At 41.6% G+C, this 25,008-nt stretch overlaps 1 protein-coding gene across 4 annotated transcripts; it reads left to right on the top strand.

Annotated features, from left to right (window-relative positions):
* Positions 1-1,072: 1,072 nt before the first annotated feature.
* fam184b (family with sequence similarity 184 member B) lies at positions 1,073-24,444 on the top strand. 4 transcript variants are annotated; one of them, XM_079658198.1, is made up of 18 exons: positions 1,073-1,658; positions 7,037-7,225; positions 9,765-10,430; positions 11,061-11,199; positions 11,599-11,750; positions 12,584-13,117; positions 13,892-13,999; positions 14,087-14,385; positions 16,037-16,187; positions 17,215-17,334; positions 17,482-17,614; positions 18,120-18,250; positions 18,548-18,663; positions 19,647-20,006; positions 20,115-20,229; positions 21,116-21,223; positions 22,862-23,262; positions 23,712-24,444. In XM_079658198.1, the coding sequence occupies exons 1-18, from the start codon at positions 1,509-1,511 to the stop codon at positions 23,782-23,784; spliced, it is 3,945 nt and encodes a 1,314-aa protein (XP_079514324.1). In that variant the 5' UTR covers positions 1,073-1,508; the 3' UTR covers positions 23,785-24,444. The 4 variants fall into 4 exon arrangements, with proteins under 4 accessions (XP_079514324.1, XP_079514322.1, XP_079514323.1 ...); XM_079658196.1 differs by having other exon boundaries at positions 1,074-1,658; positions 20,103-20,229; XM_079658197.1 differs by having other exon boundaries at positions 1,075-1,658; positions 11,061-11,196; positions 20,103-20,229.
* The last annotated feature ends 564 nt before the right edge of the window (positions 24,445-25,008 follow it).

Here is a 25,008-nt window from a genome sequence, read left to right on the forward strand (position 1 = left end):
GTTAAAAGATGTATTATATTGAATTACAATTCGAATCTATATTGTTCTGAAATGAGTGGTTGTGCAGAATGAGTACTTTTGTGTTTTGTACAAGAAGCTGTTTTATCAGATATTTTTGGCTCATGAAAGAGAGAGTGGGTGGACTATTGGAGATACTTATACCCCCTGCCTCCAAAAGCATAATCATTATGATATTTTGACATTTTGACCTCTCAGATAATCCTACGCTCACATGCACGCAGGTCCAATGCATGAGCCTGGGTAGGATACCCTCCTGTGACCCCTCCACAGCTGCCTGACAGCTGCAGCCCTGGACATCCCAACACCAATGATCTTGTACACTGATGGCCTATATGGGTCAAATGTGGGAAATAATCTATTATCAGATTAGTGCTTGAGTTCTTTCATCTAACAAGCCTTTATGATATACCATAACCTAAACCTAACCCTAATCCTAAACAAACAGTAGGGCCTGTTTTTGTATACTCCTGCGTAAATAAAATATTTAAAAAGTAGCCTGATTCCAGGTATACGGTCAATTGTATTTAACTGAGTAATAATGTAAATCTGGGCATGAAAACAATATTCAAAGATATTCCTTTAAACATGTTCACATCAGATTATCTAAGAAATGTCTTGTATTTGTATGTATAGGTATTTGGAATTTGTTTTTATTGAGATGGTAACTCAATATATTAAATGTAGCCTTGAAGTTGTTGAGTAAAATTAAATGATTACCCTTTCAAATTAAGTGGAGTAGAAGTTTAAAGTAGCATACAATGGAAATGCTCAAGTAAAGTACAAGTAGGCCTACCTCACAATTGTACTTAAGTACAGTAGTCTACTTGAGAAAATGTACATAGCCTATACTTCCCAGTGGTAGTAGTCTAATAGTAGCCTATAGAAGTACGTTGCCGATGAAAATACCCGCCGTTAAATAAAAGCAGTACGCAGCAGCAGTCACATGTTTATTTTATCTGATTGATGGAGTAAAACCACACAGCAGACCCCCGAGACCCTCCTCCCTCCTCCCGGTGATTGATACAGCAGCGCCGGTAGGGGCGGGGCTCACTGCAGCAGTGCGCCTCTCGAGCTGTCTCCGGTAATGTTCCGTAGGAAACACACGCCCCTCTCCGCCCCTGCCGCGAGACAGGTGGTTGGAATATATGCCTTTTTATTCTCCCTCTTAGAATAAAACGTGTCTATTGACAGCACGGAAGAGTCGGTCGGCGCGAGCGCGTCCCCGATGGACTTCCAGCGTGTGACCTCCGCGAGCACCGGGCGCACCGAGAGAGGAGGGGGGCAACAACCGAGAGCCCCGCCGATCTACAACCAAATGTTTTCCGGCGAGCTGCTGTTCACGGGAGGGGGTCTACCGACAGAGGAATGAGATGCACAAGTAAAAAGTTGACACGGTTTTGGTGGGAATTTTCATCTGAGAGGAGGGAGCAGGAAGGTTTCTGACTATCCTCCGGTGTGGAAGTTCCCTCGGGGGGGGGGGGTTCATTATGGCTTCAGGCGCCGGTAAGGCTGCTCAGCCCCTCGGGCCAGGCTCTTCCGTTAACGGGACTGCGGCAGAGTTCCCGAACATCGAGCAGGAGCTGTACGACTACCAGATGCACAGCAAGATGTGCAAGAAGATCGCTCAGCTCACCAAGGTAAGAGCCTCCGGTGGCACCGGGAGAGTCAGGCTGATGCTGATCTGAGATCTGCCTCACTAGTATCTGCCCATGCCTAGAAACATAGTAAAGCTGCACAGCCAATCGAGAAGGCGACCTTTAATGATCCTGGGATAAATGACATATTACTGGGACACCTACAGAAATCAACCTATACATGGTTATGGAAAGATAATTTGTTTCCATATGGATTACAAAGAAAAAAAAAACTATAATTAATAATGTTAATAATACAAATAATAATAGTTACAGGATAATAAGGCTATAGGCATTAGTAATATACATGTAAGTAAATATTGCAGCATATACATTGCCTCAACACCATTAGGCTAGATGTGCACTGCTACAAATCATCAACATCTCTTGGGATAATGATTTGAAACTTGGATCAGGGTTCATTCGTCTTCGTGACTGACACAGTAATCAGACATGAGCGATCTGTCAGAGCTCTAGATGTTGGCTGCAGGTTTTCAGTTCTTGGAGAGCCAAACCTTGCAGCGAGGCAATTAGTAACCTACTGGTGTAGACTAATTAATAGTTGATTTATGGATTATCTTCACCATGCATTGATTTATAATTCATGTCAGATGGTTGAATAATAATAAAATGAAGAGAATTGCACATTTCAAAGATTGCATAAATGCCACAGCCCAAAAGGATGTGTCTTTGTTTGACACACAGATAACAAGGTATCAATGAACAGGGATAAGAGCAGCAACACATCCACATTAAAGAAGCTGTAACCACCACATTCTTTGTAACAAAAATGCATTGGCTGGGTTATCCAAACATCTTTTATCGTTATTATAATCATGTCTTTTTAGGCATGAACATCTGCTGTTTACTCTCCATATAAAGTGTGAGTGTGCAGGCAGGGATGCTTGACAGCTGCAGCAGCAGGAGCAGTATCTGCTCTTTTCATACAGTAAGCATAGCTATATGGGGATTCTCCCTCTCTCTGATGAACAATAACGCTTACAGAAGCAGGGCATGACCCATCGCTTGTTGAGCTATGACAATTACTGATGACTGTGCAGTTTGCATCCTGTCCTATGGGTTCACCTCTGCAGCCAATAGGTGTGTGTGTGTGTGTGTGTGTGTGTGTGTGTGTGTGTGTGTGTGTGTGTGTGTGTGTGTGTGTGTGTGTGTGTGTGTGTGTGTGTGTGTGTGTGTGTGTGTGTGTGTGTGTGTGTGTGTGTGTGTGTGTGTGTGTGCGTGCGTGTGCGTGTGTGTGTACTAACAACTATAAAAACAATATAGTTTAATCTGCCAATCAGTTTTTAAATGAGTCAATTATTATTTTCGTCTAATCTTTTCATTAACAAATAATCTTTTCTGAAACTGTGTCAGAATAGAGTGAAAAATGTCCTTCACAGTTTTTCCAATATCAAGGTGATGTCTTAAGATGTCTTGTCAGTCCAAAACCTAAACATGTAAGCCTAACATAATATGAAGCTGAGAAAAGCTCTCCTATTTGAGAGACCATTTTTGCATGGAAAATTACCTAATCGAATATCGAATTGATAATTTTTCTGTGTATCTAATAGTCGATTTATTTTATTTATTATTTCAGCTGTACTGCATGTGAGCTTGCATGTGTTGTTCATAAAGCTTCTTCTCAGATGCACACAAACAAAGATGACACAGATGAGGGGTCAGCACTAGTGTCTTTGCTTGTTAGGGGGATTTGCCAGCCTCGTCCTTCTACCTCTCCTGCCCTCTGCTCCTTCCATCGCTATGAAAAAGAAGCCTGGACTGATGTCTCTCTCTTGAAACTCTATGCAAGCCCAGCCAGCCCGCTTTAGCTCTCTGATGGCCGCAGTAAAAACAAATCCGAGACCCAGTGCTGATGAAATATAAGAATCATCATATCGGATATTTGGTGTAAGCATTTTGTCAGAGCTTTGGGATGCTGGGCATGTGAGACAAAGTTTATTTGAGTGTTTTGGGGGCGGGGTATGGAGTGGAGAGGAAGCGGGAAATGGGTCAGTGCTGTGGTAACCTTAATATATTTATTAACCCCTGCTCACACACACACACTCATGCACTTTACACACCTCCTCACGTCTGGCTGTCCCTAACTCATCCACCCACCCATCCACAGTTATGCTCAACTTGCACATCTCCCTTCCCCCCCCCCCCCGACTCTCTGCTGAGAGTGGGTCTACCCTGGTTGAATGGGTACTGCTAAAGATAAACCAGCAGCACGTCGGAGTGTGTTTACGCGGTGGAACAAGCCAATGGGAAGAAAGCCGCGCTGACAATGTCAGGCCAGCTGTTGTGAATGTTCACATAAGCTTGTGTGTGAACAGACATGCACACGCTCACTTGAATACACAGAAGAGAGTAGTCTCTTTATGCGACTCACAAAGATCAACGGTAGCATACTAAAGTGTGTGTTTGTGTGCACATATACGACAGCACTTTTGATTGGCAGCTCTAATTCTGTGATTTCCTGTACTTATCTAGCTTACACTGTCTGTCACAATGTTCCCTGCTTTGTAATCCAGCACAGCCGATTCCCTCTTTGATATGTGTGGAGGTATGGGTGAGTGTGTGTGAAGGACTGATGTAAGTGTGCATGCTTGCTTGTCTCTTTCCCTAAGCACTCCTCTGTGCACCAACCATCCACTCCTCATCTCACTCCAGTTTCAAAAAGCCTCATCAAAGGTCTCCTTTACAATGTAGAACCGAATATGAATTTCATGCTTTGCTGACTATGTAGTTGTTGTCAATAAGCACGGGCACCAGCTTGTGAAGATACATGAATAACATTATCGATTGGCAGGATCAATATGGGGATCTCAAGACAGGATTTACAGTAGCAAGTGTTCATACTGAGTGAGCCGCTATGCCAAGTGTCTTGAGAATTTACTCCAAAAGCTCAATCCAAGTGTGACACCTTTTACACTGGAATTTAAAAGAGTGTCTGAACATGGGCTTTAAACAATGGCAAGGCAATGTCTAATGTCTAAAACAAAGATGCCAACTGATGATCCCTTGCTTCGGCCTTATGCTCCTGCATTAGCATTTGCCATATATTTGTGTCAGGGAAACAGCCTAACAGCACTACACTGTAATGGCAATTGGGCACATTGGAATATTCTCAACCGTAAAGCAGAGTCATTTGAAAATGAAATGTCAAATCATTTAGGTCAGAATGGAAATAAAAATGGAAATCGATTATTCCATTTCAATTTGAATTTAGACTTAAAGTATGCATCCACAAGTATGTTTTGATTTTAACATTGCATTTACATTTTAAAATTCAAATTACATTTGGAAATTGGCAGCCATAATGCAGAGTTGTTCTATATCAGCCTTCAATTTATTTAGCAGTTTTAGTTTTAAATGTCCTTAATTTGCTTGGCTTGGTTTTGTGGTTCTGAGGACTCACTGATGGGCTTCTTGTTTAATTTGAGGAAGTTACAAAGTCAAGTTACAAAGCATTTTGTGACTCAATTTTAATTAATCTCATAAGGTTGTAAGGTTGTTGATGGGGATGGTTGCTAAATTGTCCTCTGTCTTTATCTCTCCTGCTAAATGTTCCTCTTATTTTCCTTGCTCTCACACTCAAACTGGCATAAGAGAACATACAAGAACAGCTCTCTCACACACACACACTGCCCTCAGAGTCTGTCCTCTATTCGTGTCCCCTTCAGTCTTTTGAGTGATGACCCTTGGTTCACGAGCAAAAATTCAGGCACAGTGACGTTATTGAGTATCTGGTGTGACATACTGTACGAGTGTTATACTGACATGACAGAGAGAGGGGGGTTTGTGATTAGAATCTTGGAAGATGTCAAATCCATCAACGATAGCTGTCGTTGAATTATAAATAATACACCATAGATTAATGGAGATTGACAATGTTGAGACCATGTTAGTGTACGTGTGTGTGTGGGTCTCTGTAAGAGAGAGGAGGACACACACCCATAAACACACACACACACACACACACACACACACACACACACACACACACACACACACACACACACACACACACACACACACACACACACACACACACACACACACACACACAGAAGGAATGTCCGCCAGTGCTGTGCCAGCTGTGTGCTGCAGACAGAGAGGCGTCTGGGTAAAATATGAGCCTATGTGTCCCCTTCCTTCACCCATAAACATGCACACACAAACACACACATACCTCTGAGGGTGGGTCAGTGAGCCATCAGGGTCAGTAGACGCATACGATGACACTGTAGACATGTCATAGAGGGTAAAGTGAATAGTAGGGAGAAACGGGCCATATTTCAGGTGTTAGTCACAGACTATATTGAGAGGAGGGGGAGAGATGTCATATGTGACCGGCAGGAGAATCACCGCAGGAAGCCTCAGTGCCTGGACTATATTAACTCACCAGACTTTGGTTACAGTAGATGAACACTATGAACACTATGTCCTATTTGTGTTTGAGGATGAGTGTGTTTCCATGTCATCTGTGTCAGTGTACTATTTGTTATAAGAAAGCTGCCGACTCTAAATATTGGCTCCATAATGTCTGTGTTTGTGGAGAAGTGCTGGTGTCAGTTTTCCAGCTGTTTGCGAGTTAGATGAATAAAGAGGAAACAACCCCGCAGAGTCAATCATCTGAATCCACGAGGATGTAAATTGTAACAAGGTCGAATTATACTGAGGATTGTTTTGCAAAGAACATTTAGTTAGGAAAGTAACATTAAAATACATCAACAAACAATGACATACTGTACATTTATATCCTGTTAGTGATGTAAAAGGTAAAGGAATTTGAAACCTTGAATAGAATCTGAAATATAGTCCATAAACAGAAGTGTTTTATACTCAATGTGTGCTTACAAATCAAATGAGGAGGCTCATTTTTATCTTTTCTTATCAAAGAGGAAACATCTTAAATCTTTCAATGTCAGCTTAAACTCAACAATGACTGGCGGTTTCAGCTTTAAATTATTCTGCTGTTAGTTCCAAAAATAGAGACAACGCTTCAAGAAAGCCCTTCTTCCTCAAGCTCTTGACCTGAGGGACAGAAAACCAGAAAATCGTTCAGCTACTGTTAAAAGAAAAGAAGAAAATATTAATGCAGAAAGCCTGAATGGCCTAAAAATACTTCTTCATTAACCAAAAATACAAAAGAGCATTTAATAAACATGGACATCTTTGATGGACAATTCCAGGGGCATAGGAGGCATAACAGTATGAGACACAAACATATTCACGTGAGTCAATGGAGGTGGTGCCGACCTGTTCCTCAAAGAAAAAGACTGACATATCCCTCAAAGATGAGTTCAAAATATATATTTGGTTAGAATTTTGCACAACTGTGTCATATTTCCTTGTGTGTTCTTGATGCTCTCCAGGTGATTTATTCTCTGAACATGAGGAATGAGGAGCAGGAGGCGGCCTTGCTGACCTTGAGCCACGCCCACCACGAGGAGCTGCACCGCATCCTGGTGGAGACATGTCACGAAGGGGAGGGGTCGCTGCTGAGGACACGCCTCCTCGAGCTGCAGGACTCCCTGCATGAGCAGCAGAGAGCAGGAGCCCAGGTGTGTGTGTGTGTGTGTGTGTGTGTGTGTGTGTGTGTGTGTGTGTGTGTGTGTGTGTGTGTGTGTGTGTGTGTGTGTGTGTGTGTGTGTGTGTGTGTGTGTGTGTGTGTGTGTGTGTGTGTGTGTGTGTGTGTGTGTGTGTGTGTGTGTGTGTGTGTGTGTGTGTGTGTGTGTGTGTGCACTTTTACCCTCTTGATCAGGTGATAAACAGACCTCCCTCAAGGTCACGTTGTATAGCCTGCGACTTTACCCGGCCATTGACCTCATCCCTAATTGACATGCCTCGCACCACAATAAAACATTAACATGAATCATAAATACCCACATGAGTTTCTTATGAGCTCTTTGGAAACAGAATCCATCTAAACAATTAAAGAGATAAAAAATGAATACCTACCATTTAAAATACATTTTGAAGAGTGAAGCCACGGTTTGATTGTAGAAAACTGCCGGGAAATACATCCCTGTATGGAAAATATTTGAATGACTGCACTCTTTGGGCTCTGTTTTTTTTAATTTGGTGACCAATCACAACCCTGGTGCAGTGCAGCCTGGGTAATGGGCTAGAAGAAGATGAATACATTGGTAGTAGGAGGAATACATTATTATAGGTGGAGCAGGCCATAGTACAACTAATGCAACAACTATAACAATGCAATACACATAACACCGCGTTGAAGTCTTATGCTGTGTCCCCAGAAAGTATTGGAAAGTATCAGATCTGTGAAATTCATACTTCACAAGTCTGTCTCTTTGAATATATAACATAACGTCGTAAAACTGCAGGCAGCCATTATATTTATATACAGTGTTTTTCTGAAGTTAGTGACCATGGTATTAGCATACTACCACAATCCTCCAGAGAAAGTATTAGACTTCGGTCATATCTTTTCGTAAAGCTTTCCTGATAATTACCTTCTACGAATAGTTTACCTGCAAAGTTTTGACTGCATATTATAACTAACGAATGCTAGTTAGGTGAAAAGCTGAATAAAGGTTTTGATCTAATCTACAGTGCAAGCAGGGAATAATGTTTTGCTACTCACTGAGTATGTCAACAGTGTAGCTGATAAACCTAGGTGGCTTCAATCTTGCCCTTTTAAAAAAAGTTGTTTCCTATTTCCACTGTTCATTTCAGTGGTTCGAGCAGTTCCTGCAGATCTCATTGAGATTAAATGGTACACCTTTTTTTGCATTGTAAATGTCCCACCAACAAAAATATTTGAACTGTAAGATGTTGTCAGCATTTATGGTGTCATCCTGTTAAGCCCCGAGTCTGTTTTTCAGGTTTCAGGCTCGAAAATGACATTCCCAGAACAAATGACCATATCTTCCATTCTAAAAGGGTTAAATTAATAATCTTTTTTCTCAAGCAAGGTTACAGTGAGTTGGATGTAGAAGTGTCAGAATCAATAAGTAAATTCAGATTGAATACAGTAAAAACATGTAAATGATTGTGTCCGTCCCAAAAAGGACTTAAAGTGAAAACCACCCTTCAATGAATGGATGGTAGACTAAAAGCTTTAGGAATCCAAACTATAACATATAATAAGTACCCTGTATCAAGATTGATGCAAAACAAGTGAAATTTGACCTTTTTAGAGAGATTTAGCAAAAAAAAAACATTTCTGGGGTCATTTGGGTGGATTTTCCATATCTCTGGCCCCCCTTGGTCGATTTTGAACTCCCACATACTCCTTATTTGGTAATGTGTGTGTGTGTGTGAGAGTCACGCATAGCCAAAACCGGAAGCTGCATAACTCTGGTGGCTACCATTAGCAGCTAACTTTTACTCTCCGATTTTTACATGCAAATGGAATTATGGATTATAAATATTTTTTTCCAATCGACAGACACATTATCAACCTATGGATTAACCGATTCAGCCGTGTTTTTCTCGTTTTAATGCCATTGAACACGTCTTTTGATCAGATTGACAGCTACGGTGAGACGATCTCCCGTAAAAGCTCCGTAAAGGTACGTGTTGTGATGTCTGAGTTTGCTTCCCCTGTCGCAAGTTTGGATCGCTCAGTGATGATACTATATCTATATAATCTGTGGAACATCAGCTTTAATCGGATATCTTGTATGTGCAGCTACGATAAGTAATAAGGGTACTTTTATCTTGAGTTCTGTGCCAAAGCGCGTTAGCATTTTTCGCTCAGGGGTCATTTAGATGCTTCTTATGAGAATTGTGTTTTGTTTTGGTCAAAATGGTTTGTATCGTCAGCTGAGATTATTCCCGTTAATCTGGTATAACACATTAATAGGTTCTTAAATATTAAGATGCCCTGAGACACAGTGTCGTGAAAAAAAAAAGAGACCCGCCGAGGGGGGCTTTGGGGCTTAACAGGAAAGAGTTTGACAGATTTCCATAGTGTTGTTGTGACTAAAAAACTGTTTATTTGAACAAATGCACTGACTAATTCTAGCAGTTCTAAAGGAAGGCTGTCCAACCAACTACTAAGGATGCACACTCTTAGGGCAGTGACTTTGAATGTTAGTGCAGAGTGTAACAGATTTTCCACTCCGCCTCCAGGTACAGGCAGACTTTGAGTGCTTTCGGATCCAGGCGGAGGAGAGGGGACGAGAAACTGAGGCAGAGTTGAGAAAAAAGTTTGAGGAGAGGCTCCAGGCTGCAGAGGAAGAGCTCCAGGAGGCCAAGGCCCACATCAGTGATGCTCAGGAGGAGAGCCTGCGGTTGGGCAAAGAACTTGAGAAGACCATGGAGCAGATCCAAGAGATGGGTGCCAAATGTGAGGCGCTACAGAAAGCAGCTGATGAGGAGAGACAGCGGGAAGAGGAGCAGAGGCAGAGGAAAGACGAGGACAATAAGATAGAGAGACAAACGGAGAAGCGGGAGGATTCGGAAAGAATGAAAGCACTCTTAGCGGAGGTAAAAGTGCTGAGGGATCAGAGTGTTCGAGCGGACGAGGAGAAGAGGAGAGCGGTGAAAGAAGAGAGGGAGCAATGGGAGCAAAAGTTGAACGATCTAAATGAGGAGCAAGAGGAAACGAGGAAGAAGATGGAGACAGAATGGAGGGAGGAGCGGCAAAGGTGGGAAAAGAGGGAAGAAGAGGAGAAGAAGGGGATGCACAGCGCCCTGCGAGAGAGAGTGAAGAGGGCGGAGGCCGAGGTGGAGAGTCACCTGGAGAGGTTGGCAGAGAGCAAGAGAAAGACAGTCAAGCTGCAAGAGCGTATACAGGTACACACAGACACACACCCATAATCCTCTCAATCATACTAAAACTAGAATGCTGTGAAAATGGAGGTAAAAGGAAATTGAAATGTTGCAGCTTCCTGTCTCTGATGCACCCGGCTAATGATTGTGTTGATGGGAAAGGGAGCGAGGTGGAGGCAAAGAGAGAGTCGGGGGGGGGGGGCGATTTGCTTGTCTAACCACTGGCTGCCCTCCCTGAGTGCTATTCCCACTGCCAACTCTCTGCTAATGAGTAGTTTGAGCAGGATAGATTCGCTGCACCACCACCATTACCACCTCACGGATGAGCATTAAGAAGCCCTACGAGAGCTGGCATAGAGCTGACATAAGCCCGCACAGCAGACCATTAAAGGCTCATAGCGGAGAGAGATAGCTCCCTGACTCACCACATTTCATCCCCCATTTTTTTTTTCCTATTGCCCTCCCCTTCTCTCTAACTTGCCTTCTTTTCTATTCTTTCTCCTAATCTGTGTCAAAGTTTCTGTGGGCTTCTCTCTCTCCCTCATCTGTCTTTTTTCCTTTCTGTTCCCCTGTGCTCTTTGTTAAACCCACACTCCTCTGCATCGCCCTCCTTCCTTGCCCTCGTGCCGTACTTCCTCCCGGGCCTCCCTCCAGGACCTGGAGGAGGAACTGGAGCTGGATCGGAGGCGAGTGTCCGAGGCCGAGGGCGTGGCTAAGCGGGCGGAGGAGGAGCTTGGGGTCGCCAAGGAGAGGCTGCTGCTGCAGGAGGACGAGCTGCAGAGCAGAGCAGGTAGTCGGTGTCCGCCCTCTCACCTGTCTGCTTAAGAAAGCTCACATCGGCGAAAATCAGCTGAGCTCATTGCATTTCCATGATTCATTCTGACTCAGCGCTAATTAAGTTTTCACCTCACGCCATTATAATATATACAGAAAATGCAACAAATGCACATTATTCATCCTCCGTAAAGGCAAACAGTTTCATCAAAGTGTCATCGTACCTAGTCAGCAAGAACGCCCTGAATTTTATTTATTGCACAAGAACGATTTTTTGTTTTAGGCGCTTCCTCATTCCGTATGGGTCTGCTGTAGGTCCATTCTGCTTCTATTATGCATAATCAATCAATACGTGCCTGTGTTCACTATGGGTGTTTGTTGGTGTTTATTTGGTGTGCGTTCTGTGTGTGTGTATCAGAGGAGCTGCTGAACCGCGGGGGCTGTGAGGTGTGTGTGTGTACTGAAGTAGAGGAGCTGAGGAGCCAGGTGAGCCGAATGCAGAGCAGGAACAGAGAGCTGGAGCTGCAGAGCAGTGGCAGGAACAACGACCACGCCCGGCAGATACGCCAGGTAAAGAAAAGCACCAACACACTTAAAGGTCTCCTATCATGCAAAATGCACTTTCTTATGTCCTTTATACATAAATATGTGTCCCAGACTCCCCGGTGTGTCAGGAAACTCACAAAGTGTCAGAAAACACAACCCTCTCTCTTTTACTCCGTACCCAAATCTCTAAAAACTGGGGTACAACGGAGCTGATCCAGATTTGCTGCCGATATGACGTAATATTGGAAATGTGGGCTGGTTTTACACCCACGGCCCTATCAGAAACGTTGCTATCAGAAACAATGAGCGACGTGTTTTGGAAGTAATATGGTCTTTGTGTACATTAGCAAGCATCGCTAACACTCAGAGCTAAGCTGTACTGGAGAGAGTATGTGTAAAAAATCAGGATATAAAAAGGTACTCACCTTGTGGTAAACCCGCAAGAGAAAAAGCATTTGAGATAATGTTTCAGAAATAATCCTTGATGTGGTTTGGAATATGCCGTTTAATCACGGCAGCCTTTAGCTGAGTATCTCGGTAAAATTCTGAGCAGGCATTAGCTCCCCCTCCTCTTTTTTTTCAATTTTTGAAAAGCTACTGACCCAGAATCAGCACTTCTCTAACAGGGCTGAAATAGAGGGGTATGAGGCATGGCTAGAATGGGTGATCTGTTTGGTATTTTGAGCAAAACACGTCATAGATATGTTTTTTATAAATAGTTATATATCTGAGACCTATAATATATCTCTAAGAATGGTATAATAGGAAAGCCTTAATGAAGAGCTGCTGTATTGAAAAGGATTGTACAGCCTTGCTTGATAAAGTGGCCATTGAGCGTATGTTGTGTGTGTTGACAGCATGCTGAGGCGCTGTCCAGCCTGCGCTCTGAGATGGTGAGGGCCCAGACGGAGGAGCTGCGTCGAATCCAAAAACATGCAGACGACGAGAGGGACAAACTGCAGAAGGAGGTAGAAAAAGAGAGAGAAACCGTACAGAAGGAAAGGGAACAAGAAAAGAATAAGTTTGAGAAGGACAGAAACAGACTGCTAAGAGAGAGGGAGGAGGAGAGGGAAGAGGTGGAAGGGATCAAAGAACGTCTGAAGAGAGAGAAGGACGAAGAGGTGGACCGGCAGAGGAAGGAACTGGAGGTCGAGAGGGTTCGCGTTCGCTCGCAGTTGGACAAGAACATTGAACAGGTGGAGGCGGAGAGGGCCAATGTGCAGCAGAAGCTGGAGGAGGAGAAGAAGAGATTGGTGGAGAAGGCTGAGGAGGACAGGAAGCGGTTGAAGGAGCAGGTGCGGAAGGCGATAGAGGAGGTGATGAGGAGGCACGCGGCCGAACTCCACAGCGTCCAAGAAGCTCTGAGCTCAGAGAGGAAGACCAACCAAGAGGTCAGCGTCCCTCACTCATAATGGGGGGAGGTTCACTTAATTGTTTTTGTCTGAGCATTTAAAGAGCAGGAAGAGGAACCAGTAGTAGAAGTAGACATTGTAGTGCTTTCAAAAATGTCAAAACAGCCTGCTGTGTAACTGTGGATGCCAGCTCCTATCGGCTTGATTATTTCAGTTTCAGTATGATTTGGGGTTTAAATACTTACTATACAAGGACATCGCTGTAAGAAATATGTTTTTTCTTCATCGTCTGACACAGTTGCAACATATTACAAAAACAATCGTAGAAACTCTGTTAAGCGTTCACAGAAATAATTAGGTTACGCCTTGGTGACCCCATGTTAGCTGCATGTCATAGGCGTATAACGATAACGAGGTCAACAACAAAGTGAATAATTTGTATTTTAGAGGGGCTTAAGAAATAACATCTTAAATTAATTAGCAAGCAAAAACGAAAGATCTGAAAAATCAAAACAATGTGTGTAGCTTTAAGGTTTTTACTTTCATGTACTATATTGTAGATATCACAACTCCTTCACCACTGGTTTGAAAGAGCAGCCTTAATGAATATTTTTAAAGTGTTTAAATGTAGAAATATAATGAGATTTTATCGCATAATTGCCTGCTCTGTGAGCCTTTTGTTAATGTGAACTTCATCATGACAATTTAATAATTAGGCCTAGTAATAAGAAGGTGATAGTATAGTTGGGTTAAAGTGCTATAAAGGAGATAAGTTGTGAATGTAATAATGGTGATGACACATTTTCTTGGAAGGTGTGTGCACGTTTGGATGAACAGAGGAGGAACGCTGAGGAGCTACGCAACGAGCTGGAGAGGGACAGAGAGGAGCTGAGGACAAAACTGAAAGATGCCTCCAATGAGGTCAGAGGTTAAATTATACAAAATGAGCATTTCTACCAGTGAAATAATGTGTGGTAATATGTAAAATCAAAGCTCCTCTGCTCTCAGACCTGTAGGCTGCAGTCAGCGTTCGAACATCAAGACAAGAAAGAAAATGGGGCCCCTGAAGCTGCAGCCTCGTGTGGACCGCAGTGCTCTCGTCAGGAGGAAGAGCTCCATCAGATCCGGAGTCGTCTGGCACGGACGCAGGAGGAGGGAGAAAGGCAGCGGGACAGGCAGCAGAGAGAGATGGCCTCCCTGAGAGCTGACAAACACCGGCTGGAGGAGAAAGTCCTGGAGCAGAGCCGACTGAACACGGAGAGGAGTCTTCTCGACCAGAGCCAGCGGCAGACTGAGGACCGGATCAGGTAACAGAACAAACAGCAACCTGCCAGATCTGCTTAGGCTTACATTACAAAGCCTCGGCTCGGATTGTAATCCCCCCTGTCATCCTGTTAAAGAGCACTGGGGAAGATCAAAGTTGAGAAGCAAATCATTTCTATCGTGGCTCATAACAAACAGCAGCCGGCTGTCCTGTTTTAAAATGGGCAAGCAAAATTCAGAAAGATACGTAATTGGCAGGGGGTGTGTGGATCCCCCAGAAACAAATTGTAATTCAAAACAACTGCCTTCACCACTTAACCACTTGGAGTTAATCAAGACACAGCCACGTGGTTTAGCCTATATTAGTTAGATTGAGGGTGCCATGAAAACTAACATACCTCATATTGAAATTAACCAGCACGAAAACAGCCAACTATTTCATCCACCTACTTAGCAAACGTCTTGTTTTCACCTCTTAATAATCCTGTCTGATCATTCAGTTAACGTTCGGGGAGCTGGCTGGCAAAGTTAGCAAACAAACACTGACTACAAATTAGTTCAGCATTCACACAACACCACAAAGCTCATATAAAGTTTAGCTAGTGTCAGTGTGTCAACAGGGTTCATTCAACATGTGAAACTATCTTTTTCTATGTTATATTTTCACTGATGATGATCACAGTTAAGCTAAAGTCAACAATCAGCGACAGGTTTAGCTTGTTTTAGTCCGTTTTATTAATGATCATTGGAAAAGGCTGCTTAAATATAATCATCTATTTGCATGGATTATGATGATGTGACAATCACTGATTTAGAAGAAATAACCATTTCCCCCAGGTGGTAAATTGGTGCATACCATTAGGGTATCAGGTTCAAGGGTCAGTGGTTCAATCTCCTGCCCTGCAGTTAACACGTTGAAGTGTTGACCCCAAATTGCTGTCTATGGTATTGAAGTGTTTGCTTTGGATTAGAGCGTAAACTAAATGTAATGTAATGCATTAGCACTTCTTGCGCCATTGCTCGGGTGCCAATGCCTGCAGCATCTTTTCCTCTCTTACATTTGATCATTTTAATTAGAATGAGCTTTATCGACAGGTAATATGTTTTACCAGTAAAACACATGACCAGAAATAAGCTGCAGTGATAAAAATGATTCATGTTGATAAAAACCACAGTGTCAGTACATAAGTGAAAATTAAATCAATACCACAATCCAATATAAACTCTAGCTATAATGGTTTTCACAATTTGGCAATTATTCCTGTCTTGTCTCATATCATGATTCAACAAATCTTCTGTTTCATTACTGTGTAAACAGGCTGTAAACAGCAATTCCTTTTATTTGAATTGGTGTAATTCATCTAAAATAACCTTTAACATGCAGGTTTGTTGTCTATTCTTTAAAAATAGAAACATGACTTTCCTGTTTTTGGGTCTTTTCCATTCAAAGGCACACAAGACCTGAGAATAAGATGTTTCTACTCTAGATTTACTTATTGCTTAATATGAAACAGAAAACAAGGTTTTGTCAAATTAAAGCTATGAAGGAAAGTGAGAAATAATTAGGTTCCTACCATATTTATGAAGCCTGAAACTTAATCGTTAGAAGCCCCAAACAGTGAGAATAACAAGAAGAAATAAGTAGAACGTTTGCATGTAGGTTAACTCACTTCTGGTTGTGATGCGCGCCTGCAGGGCAGAGTGTGAGGATCGTCTCAGAGCGGAGTTCAGGATCGAGATGAATGCCGCCGTGGCAGAGAGCGAACAGAGGTGGCAGAACAAAGAGCAGGAGCTGCAGAGCCAGATATCTGAGCAGCAGAATCAGCTGAGCGAGCTGAAGTCAAAGGTGTGATCCCTCTTCCAAGTACCTTCCGACATGCTGATTTCTCTCTCCTAAAATGATCTCATTATAGCTTGATACGCAGCCTGGGTTGCTGTTTAGTTAATAGTTCATTGTTTTAGTATCTGAAAGAAGAGATAAAGATGTGGACAGTAAACCTGAGGTCTGCCACTGTTCCAGACTGGCATTGGAAGGTTCTTAAAACCAGATTAACTAAAGTTATCCAGTTTGATCCACTAAATGTTTTTTTGATAAAGCCAAGTTTGCTGCTGGATTTATCTGAGCCGAGTATGCTGTTTTTGAAATGCTTGTTATGGCTAAACAACTATTCAAAACCAACAGATAATTATAAAGCTAATTATTTGGCCATTTTTTGCCAATTACTCTTCTGACAATCATTTAAAATACCACATGTTAAGGGTCAGAGATGATTCTTCACCTTTAGTTGCCTTCAAAATTATCTTTATTGTATTTATCTTGGGTTATACTTTTATTGCCTAACCAATCAAATGTGTCAAACTCCACATATTAGATTTAGTAGTAATGATAAATGCTTCCTTTGAAAGCTGTTGTATAAAATGACCTCTGTAATTCTGAGAAAATAACTCTGACCATATCACCTTGGTGTCTGAAAGTCTGCTAGGTGACGCTTTAAAGATATAGGAGTTTACCAGAGAGGAAGGGTCTACCACTCTTCCTGCTTTTATCCTGAATATGTGGGATCCAGTGTTTTGAAGCCCTGCTTCAGAATAAAAGTATGGATATTTGAGTTGCATCAATTGAACTGTTCTCCAACTTAATGGAAGTGCAAATACTAAATTGCTAGAGGACTCTTTTAATTAGTTCCATAAGTCTATTTTGTGTGCACAATGAAGTGAGTTATTTATTTATTTTAATAAAGCTTGTTTGACTCTGCAAATTCTTAAACAAAAGCAGCTTCTCGCATTTATTTCCAAATTTATCAATTCAGGATTACTGCACACACACAAGAGCCTTAAAAATCCTTTGCTCACAATTTTTCTTGCCAACACAGGCGGAGCAAGAGAAGGAGTGCCCGGGAGAAAATTGCCATGGCAACCCTGAAATTGACAGGCTTAGAAAAGAGGTCCAAGACACCAAGGAGATAAACAAGAAACTGAGGGATCTGCTGCAGGTACACTCAAATCATTTCTCTGTGATGAATAATTAAACAGCCCTGATGAAAGCGCTGCAGTGAAGAGGCACCGTAATGTTCTCCTACCAGAGTGTACGTTTCTCTTAATGTTAGCGAGGGGCTTCTGTAACAAACGATGTGTTACAGGAGCCCCAAACCCAGACTTCAGGAGAGGAGAGGCACAGTCACGCCAAGGCTCTGCAGGCGTTAGAGAGACAGGCGAAAGAAGATCTGCTGTCTGAGAGGAACAGACTGCAGACAATGCACCACCTGGAGCTAGGTATAACACACACACACACACACACACACACACACACACACACACACACACACACACACACACACACACACACACACACACACACACACACACACACACACACACACACACACACACACACACACACACACGTACACACGTACACACGTACACACGTACACATAAACAGGCATGAGCATTAACAAACATTACACACACAGCTCTGTGTAACACATACAGAGCTGCACGGACACTCACACACACAGAGCGATTTACACATTGAGATTATGAATTCAACAGTGAAGTTGCTATTGCCATGGATACACTTCACCATGGCAACAGCAGCAAAAGTGTACCTGTTACAGTGGGCCAAATATATTTTGTTTTCTGTGTGTGTGTGTGTGTGTGTGTGTGTGTGTGTGTGTGTGTGTGTGTGTGTGTGTGTGTGTGTGTGTGTGTGTGTGTGTGTGTGTGTGTGTGTGTGTGTGTGTGTGTGTGTGTGTGTGTGTGTGTGTGTGTCTGTCAGATAAGCAGCGTGCAGAGTTGACCCAGCAGCACACAGAGTGGAGCAGACAGATGACCCAGAGACACATGCAGCAGATAGAAGACCTACAAGCACAACTACAAGCACACACACAGATGATGGCTCTGCAACAGGTAACAGACAGACAGACACATACATATACACACACACAATAAAAATGAATACATGTATTTGACAAGCCATTTCATAAACAACGTCTTTATCGTTCACTGGAATAAAAACCTTCACGGCTCTGGGAACACAGCATAATGCTGCCTTAATCCGAGAATAAAGGCATATGGTGTGTGTGTGTGTGTGTGTGTGTGTGTGTGTGTGTGTGTGTGTGTGTGTGTGTGTGTGTGTGTGTGTGTGTGTGTGTGTGTGTGTGTGTGTGTGTGTGTGTGTGTGTGTGTGTGTGTGTGTGTGTGTAGGATCTGAAGCAGCAGAACCAGAATCAGGTGTTTGAGAGACAGCTGGATGAGAGCCGCTGTGCCATGCTGGAGCTGCAGAGAGAAAACACAGCTCTGAAGAAGCAATTAAAGGAGAGGTAAAGGAAGTGGTGATGTTGTTTCGACATCATTCATGAAAATAATAACTTTTAATTATCGGTTCAACTTATGATATTCTTTCTTAATGTCAAGAGAGCAGTGAAAAATCATATTTTCCATAAAACCAAAGTACAACCGTACAATAGATTGTTTTATACAATCAACCGTCCAAACTGTACACAGTATACATAAAATATATAAACAACAAACAATGACACAGACAACAACAGATGGCGTCAGACATGGCAGTTAAACTGTTATTTAAGACAGAAATGGCTGCCGGAACCAAGCTTTTTCCAAAGGATGACAAGAAAAATACAAATAGTAATTCAATTCAAAACATTTGTTTAAATTAAAAGTATTTAATTGACCTAATCAATGTTTCATACTGAATTGCAAGCAACAACTTATAGGAAAAGCATGACATATTTGGAAATACGCTTATATCCTTTTTGCTGATAGTTAGAAGGGAAGATCACTACGACTAATGAGATGGAAAACCAGACGAAACAGTTAGCCTGGCTCTATTATCTAGTATCAAAATACAAGTATTAATACTTCTAAAGATAAAAAAAATTGGCTACGATTTGTTGAATTTCCGGCAGGCTTCTTATATTATCTCTGCTTACTAGATGCTCATTTATTTACTAAACATTTAGGATCATTTTTCACTGAAGAAATGTGTTTTTTACACCATTAAAATTTGTTTTCAGGTATGCAATCCAGTGTATGACAATGAATTGTACAAAGGCTTTATTTTCTGTACATTTACTTTACTTTTTTTAGTGATCTATTCATAAACAAGTAGAAAGTACGCATAAACGATATAGAAAACAGTACATTTGGGTCAAATGAGCTGGAACATCATAGATGATGCTCCAGCTCATTTCAGGATCGCTTTTGATCACAATGGTTTTATTGCATTAATTCAGCCATTTCTGTTCTTTTCATCTGTTGTCTTGTATCCCCTTTCTCGTATCAGATCAGTTCAGCAGAATCCTGAAGCTGAAAAGAAAAAAGAAGAGGAATGCGTAGATTTGCGGATAAACAGAGACGCCCAGCTGGAAGAAGAAGCACAACGTTTGAAGGAGGAAGTGGAGAAACTGAGGGTGGAGATGGAGAAATTGGAGGAATCTCAGAAACACTGGGAGGAGAGGAAAGAGGAGGATGTAAAAGAAGAGGAGCCAGATGAGGAGAAGAAGAAGGAACGGGAGGAGGACAAGAGGAGAGAGGAGGTGGAGGAGATCAGGAAGAAGCACAAGAAGGAGCTGCAGAGTCTGGCGTCAGAATACAGCAGCGCCCAGACGCACCTGCAGGCGCGCATAGTGGCCTTGGAGAACGAGTGAGTTGAGGAGGGACATGTGGAGATACAATAGAGTGCTCAAAGTTTAAAAAGAAGGACGGGTATGTGAGAAAAGTGTGTGTGTTTGTGTATATGATTTAACTGCAGACTGCGCGAGCGGGAGGAACGGTGCAGGAGGAGGGAGCCTCGGACCGACGACGTGCAGCTCGGGAGGCTCCAGGAGAGACTGACCGAGAGAGACCAGCTCATCAAACGACTAGTGGTGAGAGAACACACACAATACAAATTAGTCAAAGTCAAAGTTCTGCAAAAAGGACCCTACCCTACATAAGGTAAATTGCATAAGTATTTGTAGTCAATGCATTTTAAGCATTAACATAAAAGTACTGATTTTGTCCGTCTGACTGATATATCATGACATCATTAGATACAATCTTTCAAGTTTTTCCTTAGAGGGAATCATCTTTATTTTGTCGAGCTTTTATCAACTCAAAGTTTTGTTTAACAAAAAATGTGTAAAAACTCTATATAGTTTGCATTGTGGTCAATATTAGTTACTAATACTTCAATGCTGTCAAATGAATGTAGTTGAGTAAAAGTATCATATTTATTTATTTCAGAGATATAGAGGAGTGACATCTTTATAAAGAATAAAATAAAAATATTCAAGTAAAGTACGATAACATTTTGAGTACAGTACTTGAGTAAATATACTTAGTGACTTTTCACCTCTGCAACTATTAGAGTAGTATTTTAGTGTTGTGACAAAATATTTACACAATGAATTAAAAAACAAATGTCAGCAATTTGGACACAACGACTAGGTGGCATCATCCAGAACAGTCTACTGTAAGGCAGCCTTTCAAACCAGGAAGAAAAAAGTGGTGACTAAGAGATTATGTAAAACTGGGGCATTTGAACCACTGACTCAAATCAAATAGCCACAGTACCTTAAGTTATCATCAGCGGTCATGTATGCGTAGGAAACATCTTTTCAAGTGCCAGAGTGCTGTGTCTACCATCTGCGTGGCATGAGGCAGAGCAGCACGCAAGTAAAGCCTCCAGACACAGCTCCAATACCACAATAACAACAGCACCAACTGTGAATGAGGCCAATGAAAGCCCTTCTTCGTCTTCCTTCCCTCCAGGAAGAGCGGCATCAGCTGCAGCTCCACCCTCCTGTTGCCGGGGACAACAGCACCCTCAGGCTTCGTGACAGCAAGTCCCGCCCCGGAAGCGTCACGCCAACCATGAGGGTGAGTTGGTCTGCTCTGCTCGTGGACATAATCATCAAAAAGAGCCTCCTTCCAGCCAGAAGTGCTCACTGGGCCACAGCCAAGTTCCTCTCTGACACACTTCCCACTCCACAGATCAGCAGTCTGTCGCAGAGACATACTTTCAATCACTAATCATAACAAACATATAACTTAGCCAGCAATAATACAGCATTTTCTTAAAGAATGAAAGCTTGGTTGCTTCAAATAAATAATTAATGATGTAATCTTGAACCATCTGACTTTGAATAGTAATCTTAAAGTGTATTTTCTCCGGCTGTATTTATGAGCTTCAATTAAAAAGATGCTTCTGAGGCTGCAAATAAATGTAGTATTCAGTTTGCATTCACTTGCATTCGTTCATATTAGTGTCTGTTATGGTTAAATGATCAGACATAGACCATCTGTTGGGGTTAATCTAAGCAGATTGTGTAATTCAGGCATGTCTTCTAAATAACACGCCACTAAAAATGTATTTATTATTAAACTCACACTCTGTGCACACTTGAAAGATTGTTGGTAATAAATACTTTATTTATTTTTTGACAGCTAAAAGATGCTTTGGTCAGTTTGGATTTAGAAAAAAAAGTGATCAAAACAAACCACTCCTGAAGTGTGACCTACTTCTGTGGTGAATATTTATATGCTCATATTGGGGCTAAATACACACCTTCCTTTCAAAGAAGCAGGATTAAGGTTTTGGTTTAGGACATGGTTAATTACCCTGCAGGAGTTTCTTTTATTTGAAGCTTTTATAAAGATTTGATACTTCTTCCCTAAAATAATATTAAGACTCATATGAGTTCAAGCTGATCACAGCCACTGTTCTCCATAAAATAAGGAAAGATCAAACATCTTGCAGACTACAGTGGTTGAATGTTTGATACTCATAAAATAAAATGTTGGGCTGCGTATCGCTTGAAACTCACTTTCCAGCCTATCCCTCACTGCCACCTGAGCAGCTGAGGCTAAAATGCTCTCTCTCCATTTTAAATGAGTTTATCATCTTATCAATAAAAAGTCAGTTTAAATGAATTGTATATACACAGCAGTCACTACATCGTGAACTTGATGAACCAGCCATACTGCATCTAAAGAAAAATTATATTTGTAACATCGTATACAGGTCCGAAGTCTGTTGTTTGATCAAAACAAGTTATTTCCACCCACAAAATATGCAAATAATGTGTTTGTTGAAAACCTTTTTCAGATGTGGATACATATAATGTATTATATGCTACTAAGTATTCATGGTAACAAGACAATGTCAAATGTAAGTTTTGATCTATTTTTATTTGACAAAAGAAGCATATAGAATATTAACAGCCTTATATTTTAATTAAATTCACAAGAGTACCCTTTGTCTTTTATGTGTTTTAGCAGTCAAGAGAACAAATTACACTTTTTTTGCGAGTGTTAAATTGCAAAATCTAAAGCACATAGTTCTACAGTTTTTTCTTTAGTACATATCGTGCAACCCTGTAGATGGGCTTCTTATTTAAGATTTGTTTTTATATTATTTAAGTGTAACTGACCAAACTTAAATATTGAACATACTGCGTTTTTATTTTTCTAACACCATGCTGTGATCGGCTATTTGTGAATTTGTCCCCCGAACAGAGGAAGCGTGTGGAGTCTCCTCCTCGGGTCGCCAGTATCCCCAGCGCCGCTTCATACGACAGGAGCATCTTCGTCCCCCCCTCCTCATCGTCGTCTTCCTCCTCCTCCTCCTCCTTCCATCAGCACTCCTCCTCCACCCTCCCCCACCAGTCCACCTCCCAGCCCCAGACCACCACCCAATACTCCACCTCCTCTCTTCCACACAAGCACTCCTCCCTCTCCCTCAACCAACATTCCTCCCCCTCCCTCCCTCGCTCCACCAGATCCCGGACGTCCTGCATCCCCCCCACCCCGGCGCCCACCGCCCCGCTCCCCGTCTGCCCCTCGCCGCAGACGGGCATCCGCTACGTGTCGCCTTCCTGCCATGAGCCACATGCACACCTACAGGCCCAATCAATCAGGTCATTTCAATTGAATATCTTTGCTGTGATGTTACAGATCCATAAAGGGAGAGGTGCGAACTAATGACTCCAATAAAATATCAACATATCGGCAAACTGTCTTATTCAGGATGGGATACCAGTCACCTGACACCAAAAACATGGCCACATAATTACGAAATCCTCATTGCCTGCCATTTTTTTTCTTGTAAATCACTTTGTCTTGAAAAGTGCTATATGAAAAAAGTGTATTGGTATATTATGTACACACTCTCACACATCTAGAAACTTAGTTTTAAATTGTCTCAGTTTTTCCTTCTATTGGATTTCTACTGGCCTGACTTATCATAAATGCATCAGAGTGCAGCTTAATAGGTTCATACGATTTTTAAATCAAGCATGATGCATAATGATGTATTAATCATGATTATTTTTAAATCAATACATGTGTTTTCTTCTGTGTTTTGTAGAGGCCCTTACCTGGAGCAGAGGGGGACAGAGGGGCTGAAACAGGAGTGGTTCACCAAATACTTCTCCTTCTGAGCACAATTACACACATTGACACACACACACACACAGCAGCTGCAAGTACATTTTCTCCTATACAGTTCATTGCTTCTTATACACATCCGTTGCTTCCCACATACTACACACACACAAACACACACATATATATGGGCTCATCACCAGCAAGGCCATCTCAAACATTGCCTCAAAGCTCAACCAAAAAGTGCTTCTCAAACACATGCCTGACCTCTTCTCTGAACACAGGCCTGTTGGATCTTGTTTGTATAGTTTGAAATGTCTCCATATCCTTTTTTTAAAGCAGTCTTCCTTTTTTAAAAATGCAACCTTTGCTCTTATCTCATCACATGATTATTCCAGGCAAACATACATTTTCTTGAAATCAACAACCAAGTGTCTCTGAGTATGGAAGCATTCGACGTATTCAATCAAGATCCTCGTCAAACGGACACACACGACTCACCATACCAAAATGAAGCTTGTGTCAATGCAAAAATGTATGATAATCTTACTGAACAAATTGAATAAAATATTTTGTTTTGCAAAGGAAAGACCAGGTTTACATGCACATTTTAATCATAGGTATGAAATGACCAGTACTACCAGTATAAAAACATCTATGTGTTTAATTTTATATGGCGTAGGGAATTTTCTTATTAAACTTATGAAATAACCAGTTGGGAATGTCGTTTTTTTTTTTTATCAATACAATTTCAACTGCATACTGACAATAACTAATATAATCCTTCTAACTAATGGATATTTGAGAGTGGAAAAATTCAAGATTTAACATATTTACCTACAGTCGTATTGCTTTATATAAAATATACTTTATACATAATAGGAATGAGCTCATATCACAGACAAATTGTTCATGCTCTAATTTCTTTAAAGCAGTCATGTGCATTGACTTGCAACATTGTCCACAATGGCCGAATGCACCACAGCATAAATACTATTTTTTAAATGTATTTGTCATAACTCCTAACTAACCGAAGATAAACTTCACTGACCCCCAGCAACTAAAAGGCCTCGTTTTTTTGGTGCAAATTAACAACACCGTGTATTTAATGAATTTTCGCCCTTCATATTTTGAAAAAATAAATACACTGAAGTAATATATTAACACAACATTTTTGTTTTGCTCCCATTTTTCATGAGCTGAAATCAAAGATCTAAGACTTTCTATGTAAACAAAAGGCCTATTTCTCTCAAATAATGTCTAAATGTCTAAATCTGTGT

This window comes from Notothenia rossii (assembly GCF_949606895.1).
Source record: "Notothenia rossii genome assembly, chromosome: 1".
NCBI lineage: Eukaryota > Metazoa > Chordata > Actinopteri > Perciformes > Nototheniidae > Notothenia > Notothenia rossii.